Below are 10,866 nucleotides of genomic sequence, written 5' to 3'. Positions count from 1 at the left end.
TCGCCCCGTCGTCCACTTTGTCCTACCCTTAGACCGACCTGATAGATTTAACTTCTCTTTAAGTCATGTAACTGTATTAGTCATTTTTTTAATAATCTTTCACGTAGTTTAATGCTTATATAAATACATACATAAAAAATTACATAACAAAAAACAATCTTATAAAACATATCAAAGCAACATAGCAATATCTAACCTCTACACTTACATCTAATTTTCATTTGTTTACCTCTCAAGGGAGCTTATAAATACCATGTTTGTTTTTTGAACAAATAAATACCATATTTTTAAAAAGTGTCAAACGTATATCAATTTCCCAATTAGAGCTATAGATAATTTTTTCACCTTTATTTAAAAAAGATAATGATAAATCAACCTAACTCGTATGTTATAAAATCTGATTATAAGAAGATGACATGTGAAAGAATCAAGGAATAAGATCAAAAAAGATAATTAATGGAATCCACGTGTCAAATTCTTAAGGTTTTACGTTGATTATTAGGTATATTAGTTAGGTTAATTGATCACTTTTCATTTACGAATTCAACTTTGTTTTTTTTCTTAAGGATTTTAGCCTAAAAAAATGTTTTTGTGTTTGTAATTAATATTTTTTTTGTAATTTTAAAAGTAATTTTACATAAATATGTAGAGATTTCTAAAGTATGTATTTATAGTTAAATTCTTTTTAAAAACTTTAAATTTATAATGATAGAAACATTTTTGTGATAGTCTTTTTTTTGACATATCAAATTATTATCAAAAATTTCATTATACTAATAAACTTTTAGATGCATCTTGAAAAGACTATCTGATTATTGTGTTTCATAACGCAAGTAATGAAAAAACATATTTGGCATAAAAAAAAAAACTGATTATAAGATTTTTCATAATAGACAAAAAGTGGTTAATCTTTTGGATTGTAAAAATAGATTGTTTAGAATAAAAAAGAGTCGTAGAAGAAAGAAACCAATAAAAATTCCCAAATTATGAATCCTTATATGAAGGTGTCGAATTCACCATTATTAACATGGTATTTTTGAATTTATTTTAATATTTATAGTTACATGGTATAAAGTATAACTATTTATAGAAGGACTAATATTGTGTTTTTTCTCAATAATGAATTTGAAAATAACATCATTATTTTGATCTAAATGTTATAATCAAAAGTTTAAACTTATCAAACGACCATTGTTTTTTTAAAGATGAATTTAGGATCTTGTTATATAGATATTGGCAGATACATGAATACAAACTAAAATCTTTACACGATTCATAATCTCTCATCACAAATTAAATATGGAAATTCAGCCTAAGGACTCTAATCATCAGCCATGGATCCTTGAGGCATCGACTATCCTCACGGTTTTGCTAATAGCAATTCACGTCCTTGCATTGGTAACACAATCCCATATCCCACATTATTTTATTAGTATTAGTATATATATCATTCATACATTCATTCTTCATTTTTGTTTATATCCTTAATTCAATTCCTTTATCTTTTCTTAAAGGTTTTTGTGATTTTTAAATTAGCAACAATGAAACAATCTCATGGAAAAACCAAGGAATCCAAGAAAAGTATTTAGTGATTCATATATGCAGTATTGCAACTAGCATTTTCTTCTATATCATTTTTCGGTTTTTCCATTTGCGTTTTTCCAAGTACATGTAACGCTTGGATGAAAAGCGAATTTTGGGCGTTTGAGAAAATGAAACTATATATAATATATATTAATTGCTCTAATCGTTTAGGTAAAATCCAAAATATTTGTCAAGGGAGTTGCCGACTCATTGGTAATTTTTATTTATTTTTCTTTAATCGTGTACTTTTGTTTCTTGTACAATATGCATCACCCTATCATCACTATACATAAACATTTTCTGGAACAACATCTATGAAGTTTAAATATTAGTTCTGTTGAGCTTTTCAATTACATTAGCTTGCTCATGACTAAAAGCTAAAACAATGATTGAATCAAAATATTTCATAAATAATTGAGTTTCACAAATTGAAAGGGTGTTATTTTTATTATGGCTAGCCTTTAACATCTATATCCGTAACTTAATTAGTAATGAGATACGATAAAATTACATATTGTACAAGTATACACACATAAAAAGACTTGTCTTCTCCCTCTTTTTTTTTTCTTTTTCCTTTTTCTTCTTCTTTCTAATGAATCTCATGTTTAATTGCAAGAATGATCGATCCCATTGTTTCTACATTGTAAAATGATCCATGTGGTTTGACACTTTTGCAGATTTAGTTGTTTTTCAAGATCACTAGCGCCGATGATCTTTAAATCTAAAATTGATAACAAATTGTTGATTATATTATTTAGTTGATATAAAGTCAAATGTTTTGTTATAACATCAAAACAATTACTCAGACTGCTATTTATGTTATATATGTGAGTGTTTAGATGAGATTTTTTTGGGATGCTTTTAAACAAATTAACCGTGTTTCTATTCCTTTTTTGTTTTTTACAAGTTTTTATTGTATGTTGTTGGGGTTCATTTGTCTTTTTACTTTCTATAACGATTTATATAGTAGTATTCATTTGTTTTTTGTGTTCAACATATAATAGTATAATGTTGTTACCTTTTCATTTGTTTTTTTTACCATTCTGTCATGCTCTCATTTGTCTAACTTTTTACAATTAATTACTTATAACTTCATATATTACCCCATATGATGGACGTAATGTCTTTCGGAGAACTCCCGGTAACATGTCTCGAAATTACTTAAATACAAAGATGTAAGTTAATATACATCTACGAATACTAAAGGTGTACCCGTGCAACGTAACAGAAATTGCGGCGGCGGGTGGTGAAGGTGGTAGGAATGTGGTTATAAATGTAAAAGTAATTGATGTAATAAGGGGTTTGTAGTTATTTTAGTGGGTTGACGGTGGTGGTGATAAGAGTGTGATTATTAATGTAAAAGTAATTGATGTAATAAGTCGTTTATAGTTATTTTATTGAGTTTGGAGGTGTATGTTGTAAAAGTTAAAGATGTACTAAAACGTATCTAATACACACATGCGTAAACGGATGAGGTCTTTTCTAGTTAGGTTATTTATGGAAAAATAAGTAATTTTTTGTTGACTCGATCAGATGTATGGGTTTTAACGATTGTTTCTCAACATTTGTCTGGCCCCTCTAAGATTGTACTTCGTGGGATTCGAATATGAGACTTCTTGTAAAAAAGATCAAGATGTTAACACTAGACCATATAATGTTAACCACTAGGTCATCTTAAAGGTGGATATATTACAAAAGAAAAATGATCCGTATTGCATGACTTTATCTATTATAAGTCTTGCAATGTTAAAAAAAAATATAAATTAAACCTTTGAGTTTGATAAACATACATAACTCCCATCAATTTTACATAATCCCCTACTGAAATACACATGATTTATCTAAGATAGGTATCACACTTTACCTAAGCTTTTCCCATATACAAATTCAATAATTTGTGGTTGAAGGCAACTTTGTGGTTCTCAACTTCTGTTTCTTATCATTTGAATCTAGGTTATATATTTTTCGCATGTGATTAAGAAATTGTTACAAATCTGCTTGCAGTTCAAATGATTGTTTCTCAAACCTTTCACATGACGCTATAAACATAAAAGAAAATGGAGTAATCGATGGTGTTTGATGAAATGCCTAAAAGATATAGTTGTTGTATATAGTTGTTTTTCTCTTGTAATCTTATGTTGTAATTCGAATGTATTATCAATAAAATGTTATTTTGTGAATGGTGTTCCTACACTTACATAGCCCAAAAAAACAGTACTTGCTTGATTCATGAATTACTTTTAGGTGCATTTCACTCTCTTAGTCTCTTTAATGTTGTTTTGAATGTGATAACCACTGATTGCAAGCTCTAAAATGCTTTTCTATATATGTTTAATGTGTGTAAAATACTAAAATGTTCAAGGAGATCAAGGTTAGAATGAAGTTTAAAATCTTTAAAGAGGAGATTCTATCTAGTTGTACAATCTTCTTGTGATTCTTAGCATGATTAGAAACTCAGGATCAAGCAAAGCTACATTGAAGGGAACTTGGGAGCACCTAAAAACAGCACATAATAGTGTTGCCTTTATCCAAATACTCCGACAAAAGTCGATTATTTGAGCTTAATTAATACTAATTGGAGGTAATATTATATATCTTGTGTTGATTAAAGAAGCTTAGTGCTAATCATTTTGTACCCATGATTCAGTATAACAAAAGTAAAGAATCCTGCAAAGTTAAGGAGTGATATTGCTACTACTAATCAGCAGCTCACCAAACATGTTGGCAATTCTCAAATACCAAAAGAGATTGTTTGGCAGAATTGAGATGTAGAATAAGTTGTTTAAGTGTTGAGTTTTCTAGTAAAAGGGATTTGTTCAAATGATGAGAGCATGTGGTGTGCTAGTTTTGGGTGTTTTTTAAATGACAGGCAATACTCATGTGGGTTATGTGCCTAGTTATAATAAGTGGATCCATTCTATAGAAAGTTAGCAATGTTTGATTAACATAAGCTTTTAAGCTACTTCATGTTGTAGTAAGTCTAATGTATCCAAATATATTGACAAAATAAGGGATAATCTTTCGGAACTAACTCAACATGCTTCTTTTGGCGATAGTCAAATAGGTATATAGAAGCCGTTAATGTTGCTAATTTTACATAAAACTCGCAATTAAGTATATTGACCAAAGATAGTACAGTTATCAGATTCAGCATCCGTTTTTTTGATCACTCTTAACAGATTGGTGCGACTGCAATTCACAAAAATCGGTTTATATGCACATCCAATATTCCAAACCCAATTAAGCTTAATATTCACTATGATGTATAACACTTCAACTAGAATAAAGAAACAGGATTATCCATTGATTGGATGGTTCAGTGTATTCTTAGTGACACAATCATGAGATCTCCTACTTGAAGTACTTTTTCTTTTTGCTTTTTAGTCACTTAGTCACTTCACATAAATATATCTTTTTAAACACACTCTGTCTTGATAAACATAAACCTTCACAATCAAAATGCAAACCTCTAGAGGGCTTCAAAAGAATCAAAAACTTGCATATAAAGGATGCAAGACATTCTGTTGTAATTGTAGGTTTAGTGTTTCTTCATCTTGTGAAGAAACAGAAAGCGGGAAATCCAACCATTTCCCAACAGTCTCAAGTCTCGCTCACGCCATGGTTCAAGAAAGATTAGACCAGATAATCAAAGAAAGACAAGAAAGAAGATATGAAGAAAGGAGAAAAAAGGTACGAGAAGAAAATAATAAATTGTTTGTGATGGTGGCAATGGAGAAATCGTCTTATAATCTTAGGGAAGATTTTCGGGAGTCCATGAAAGAAATGATCACTGCAAACAGGATTTCACAGCCTAAAGACCTACGCCGGCTTTTAAATTGTTATATATCAATGAATTCTGATGAATTTCATAGCATTATACTTGAGGCTTTTCATGAGGTTTGCTCAAATTTGTTCTTGTATTGTAAGTGCCGTTAAAGACTACAATACATTTTGGTGATGACTGTAGATGTATGTATGTAACACTGAGCTTCATATTCTCTTCACATAAATAGCTGCGGTAACAATATGAATATGGTTTTCTGGGTTGGGTAACACGTTAAGATGGGTTCACATAAATAACTTTAGCGTAAATTAATATTGCAAAAGTTGTAGCATTGCAGAAAAGGCCAGGGTAAAGCATCCTTGTTTCTCAAGGATGGCATCCCTATTTTTTTCTATGTAAATTATAAAGTACACAGCGGGCCAAATTCAAACAACGAGACTTGACTCGAAGCTTAACGATATAAAGCCATACCTGTATTATGTTCTAGAAAAGCGGTTGGTCATCTTCTACATATTCATACCGATAATACCCTCATGATAACATTCTTCAAATTGGGATTTTGTTGCTTTTTATGGGGTGTTTAACGGAGATGGTAACTTTTCTGGAATTTTTTATCCAGTACGCAATGTATTCTTCGTCCCGTTGTCATTAGACTGTTGGTCTGTTAAGAGTGAATTTGGTCCAATGTATTAAATGAATCTCATTAGAACCATGAACTTTAGCAATATAATCAGAGAATAGTCGGAATACAAAAAAGAGAACTGGCACATCAAATAATCTGAATCATTGAAGATTTGAAGGTACTGTATTAGGAAGTCGTGTGGTAATATAACAGGTCAGAATTTATTTGGTTGGGATGGGTTGACCCATCAAACCTTTCATCCATCTATTCGATTTTTCTTTAACCATCAGTCCTTGACATATGCACATGTTTTGTTATCTGTCTAAATCAATCATCCAACTCAAATAAACTGATTTGGTGACATCTACTCTCTAAGCATCACCACAAAAGTTCTGCTAGTTTTGACTCATTTTGATGCTTGGCAGAGCTAAGACCTGACCTGTAATGAAATCTAGCTCGCATCAACGAGCTTCTAAACCGTAAAAAGGGGGAGGGGGCTCAATTTATTGGCCAAACAAGTTCTATCAAATACGAAATGAAAAAAACCAATAGTGAGACCAATAAGGTAGATAGTATAATTACTCACACCCACAACTCTTTTCTGTCATGCTGCTTGTGAGCTTATAATTTGACGCTTATCAAGTTAATAAGCTTCAAATAAGTCCAAAAAATAAGCTAGTCAGCTTTTTGAAATTTCAATAGGCCCAGAAAATAAGTTAAGCTGAACACCCCCTCAGCAAATATCTAAGTAAACCCAGCAAAGATTCTCATTCAACAACCATCTAAAATGCCCTTTCAACAAAGTATAACACAGCTGAACTTTTGGTACTATGGGTATCTCTTAAGCATATACCCTTCAATAAAAACAGCATAAATAAATTATGTGAACCAAAACACCAAAACAGATTGTCAAAAATCAATGAAGCTCATCATAAACCATACAAACATGCAGATAGCTTAATTTGCACACGGATTATAATATTATAGTCCCACAAGGCCCAAACATTACCTCAAAATGTCAAGTATATAATAAAATAGAAAAAGGAAAGAAAAAAACAAGGAAAACAAACACCAAACACCAAACACAATGCAGGCCTGAACATCTTGTCACTAAAAGATGTTTTAGGTGAAAAAATTAGCATCACCAAAAACTTATGATCCAAAGAATGAAACATTATGACACCAGATCTTTCTTCCGTAAACCCTTCCTCAAATCTAATATTACAAGCACGCGAAAATTGTTGCATTAGGGAACTCAAAAAAGAAAAATGTCATACCTTATCAAGATTGATCGCCATTATCATCTTTGTTTACCGCATCTGGACTTGCATCTTTAATCTTTTTGTCATCACCTTCTGCAGCTTCCGCGTTAGAGCAATGGTTCTTCAAGACCGTTGATATGTCAACCTCTGACGCACCAGCAAGCTTGAACCGTTCAACCGCTGTGTCCAAGTTTTGCTTCCAGCCCGTCAAACCCAACTTGCACTCGACTTGAGATCTTTCAAACAACATATTACCCCAAAACAGATGTATTTGAGATCTCATAACAGCTGCTTGTTCTGCTGCCTCATCAGCTGAAACATCACTATTGACCTTTGACTTTTTCTTCGATAATTCTTCTTTTTTACTGACATTAGGATCTTTTGCATCTTTAGCTCGTTGTTCCTCTAGCTTTTCCCACATCTCGGTTGCGGATTTCATCTTCTGTTCAGCACTGTCGAAAAGCTGTATTGTTTCTGTTGGATCCCACTTTGACAAGTCATCTTTTTTGGCAACAACAAACGACCAATAAAGTTTCGCCATTTCAAATTGCTGTTGGCCTAATGCTAGTAATCCTTCATAAAAGTCTGGTTTTATCAACAGTGCCTCTTCGTATTTCTCTCTTGCTAATGTGTATTTATCTTTCACCCAATCATATGCTCCTTGAAGCCGGGTTGCCACCATCTCTTTATCACCCGAGTCATCTATAGGGATACGTTTACGGGCAGCACACATATGAACATTCCCCCAATTGAAAAAAGCCAAAGCTGCAACTTCTTGAAACTTTGAGGCAGCCTTATCAAAGAGAATCTGAGCTTCTTCACTAGTGACGGTTTCTTCAAGTGCTTCAGAGCACATTTCCATTCCAAGCTCATGTAGGTCAATATGGGCATCTGGGTCAATCCCTACATGGGTCCGGAATAACTGAGCAAATTCAAATAGCCAATCGTCCATTTCCACCTCTTTCAACTCGGGTTCTTCAGATGATGCTGGCTTTTCTGTTGCATCAGCTTCTTTTTCTATCTTCTGATCTTTATCAGGTTCTGTATGGGTATGGGTCTCACTATTTTCTGCTTCAATCGGCTCGATCTCAACAGGTTTCTCTTCTTCTACCTCCTCAACTTCCTCCAACAATGGTGGCTCTTGTTCTGGACTAACCTCAACAATATGCAACTTCAACATCCCAATCAAGTCGAACTTTTCTATATCAGATTCTTTCTCTGGAAGAACAAGGTTGTCTGCAATAGATTCAGCCAGTCTGAGTTCACGAGTACAAGTTATGGTCACCAAATCCCCATCATCATCTTTGTATTTTATCAGGACTGACTTGGAAGACGGATACCTTTTGCTTACAATCTCTCTCAACACCGCAAAGCTGCAGTTCACTGGCATTTGTGCAAGCCTTATGTCGTGATCATACACGAGTTTCAAAGATCTCCATTGAATTACAACCTGTGGTGCGGGCGGTTTTAAAGATACCACCTTTTCAGTCTGGTTATCCTTGTTAGCATTAACACTAGATTTATTAGAAGACCCGCCTGAAGGCTTCAAAACTAGTTTAGGCATTTGGCTAGTTTTAACCTCATGGTCAGTTTCAACAGGCGGAACAGGATACGTCTTTTCCACCTTATTATTTCCAACATTAACCGACCCAGAAACTCCAGTCTTCTTAGGAACAGGACGGGGTGGCAAACAAGGTCCAAGTCCAGAAATCGGGGCTCCACGTATAGCAGAAGCCCCAAGAGCCGCAGGCGAAGGGCGACTCTGAAGGTCCTGCTGCACATCCTGACGAGCCCCATTAATAGGCGCTCGCAACCTCCTAGCAATTTCTAAAGCATCCCTGTGACTCGGTTCTACACTTAAAAGAGTCTGCACATCTAACATAGCCATTTCATACTTCCCAACAGCCTCGAAAGCCTTAGCCCTACGAAGCAAAGCCCTAACAAACCTAGGCTGAACTTGCAACGCCATAGAACACTCAGATATCACCATCTTATAATCTATCGGCTTCATTTGCATCAAACAAGCCGCACGGTTACTATGATACACCGCTCGGTCAGGGTGACCTTTCGGAGTCAACTTAAGCGCATTTTCATATTGTTCAAGCGCACCCGCAAAATCCTTACTTTGAAACCTCTTATTTCCTTCTTCTTTAAGATCAAGAGCTCTTTTCAAGAAAAGGGTTGCATCCAAATCCACCCCACCACCATTCGACATCGGTTTCGTGTTAACATTACTCTCAGTTTGACTAGGGTTTTGACTTTGACCTTGACCTTGACTTTGGTTTTGGCTAACAACATTACTATTACTGCTGCCTTTCTTCTTCCTACCACCAGCTTTCCCCATTTTTATTTTTTTTATTATTTCTAACTAACAAAATATATAAATACTAATCTAAATCAAATTAAACTAAATAAAAAATAAAAAAGTTAACTAATTTATGGATAAAAAATAATAATTCAAGAAAATGAAAAGATATACAAAAGTTACCTAGATTGAAAGCATGTAGGATTTGAAGAAATGAAATTACAAAATTGGATTTTTGAGGGGTTTAAGGCAATTATTGATTTATTTATTGAATTTGTATATGGGGTTTAATGGGAAACCCTAGATAGGGGATGTAGCAGCAGTAACAAGGGTGGTGATGAGCTTGCATATATAAAATAAAATAATGAAATGAAATAGTGTGTATATTATATGTATATCAAGTGGGGGAGGGAGTAAGTTGATTTGAGTTATTGTATAAATGGTCCCTGGACTATTATCGATGTTGTATTTTGCACATAAATAATCTATGAGATAATGTATTAGAGATTTAAATTTTTACCTAGAGTATAAAGACTCCTTTTAAAAGGACCTCCGTTTATATTGTGAAAAGTGAATAATGAACGTCTATTGATCTATTCATTATCTTTACCCAAGTAGAAAGTGTAGCGAGCGACTAATCCTTGACTTTTCATTACTTTACATTTGTTATTAAAGGTGCTTGAGTCCAAACTCTCTTAATTAAGTAGCATTTAGTTACAGGAAATGAGAGGGGTACCCACGTAATGAAGTGACAGTAATGGCCACAGGTGGTGGCAGTAAACCGGTAACGGTATGGCTCATAAGTTTCTATATATACCATGAACATACAAGAGTAGTCATCAAAAAATATGAATAAATTCATCTTTTGTTGCTGGTGTTACTCATTCGGGTTGTTATTTTCATCCATTCATTATTATCATTAAAGTGTTGTTTAAGAAAATAGAAAAATAATAATAGAGATAAATTTATAGTATTAATGTAAAAACCTAAATGTTTTTTGATTGGACTGTGTTTGATAGATTTGTGATAAATCTTCTCTTTGATGGGGGAAGAGTATATGAGAGGATGAAAGATAATGATGGATGAGGGGAGTGTATAAAATATGAGAGATAAAAATAAAAATAAAAGATGAGAACTTGTAGGAATATAAGGTGGGGAAAATAAGCGGACAATCATAATTATTCCCCCAATTTACTATACAATGGCCCAATACCCAATTTTGGTATTCATTAACTACATTATTTAAAACCAACTGAGTTGGATTAGTGGTTGGAGCTCATGCCTCTGGAAACAGAGGTCATGGGTTCGA

General features: G+C 33.4%; 2 protein-coding genes across 2 annotated transcripts; one reads left to right on the top strand and one right to left on the bottom strand.

Annotated features, from left to right (window-relative positions):
* Positions 1–5,043: 5,043 nt before the first annotated feature.
* LOC122583202 (probable transcription repressor OFP9) lies at positions 5,044–5,520 on the top strand. The gene has a single exon (XM_043755628.1). The coding sequence runs from the start codon at positions 5,044–5,046 to the stop codon at positions 5,518–5,520; it is 477 nt and encodes a 158-aa protein (XP_043611563.1).
* Positions 5,521–6,922: 1,402 nt separating this feature from the next.
* On the bottom strand, positions 6,923–9,644 carry LOC122581695 (protein CLMP1). Its single transcript, XM_043753949.1, has one exon. It carries the CDS (start codon positions 9,594–9,596, stop codon positions 7,272–7,274), a length of 2,325 nt encoding a protein of 774 aa, XP_043609884.1. The 5' UTR covers positions 9,597–9,644; the 3' UTR covers positions 6,923–7,271.
* Positions 9,645–10,866: the final 1,222 nt, after the last annotated feature.

The sequence above is a fragment of the Erigeron canadensis genome, chromosome 9, assembly GCF_010389155.1.
Source record: "Erigeron canadensis isolate Cc75 chromosome 9, C_canadensis_v1, whole genome shotgun sequence".
Taxonomy (NCBI): domain Eukaryota; kingdom Viridiplantae; phylum Streptophyta; class Magnoliopsida; order Asterales; family Asteraceae; genus Erigeron; species Erigeron canadensis.
Note: the sequence above shows the minus strand (reverse complement) of the source record. Positions and strands in the feature narration are given on the sequence as shown.

Bases quoted from the DNA above. Each gene is read 5' to 3' on its own strand.
- LOC122581695 (XM_043753949.1), bottom strand. From the start codon at position 9,596: ATGGGGAAAGCTGGTGGTAGGAAGAAGAAAGGCAGCAGTAATAGTAAT.
- LOC122583202 (XM_043755628.1), top strand. From the start codon at position 5,044: ATGCAAACCTCTAGAGGGCTTCAAAAGAATCAAAAACTTGCATATAAA.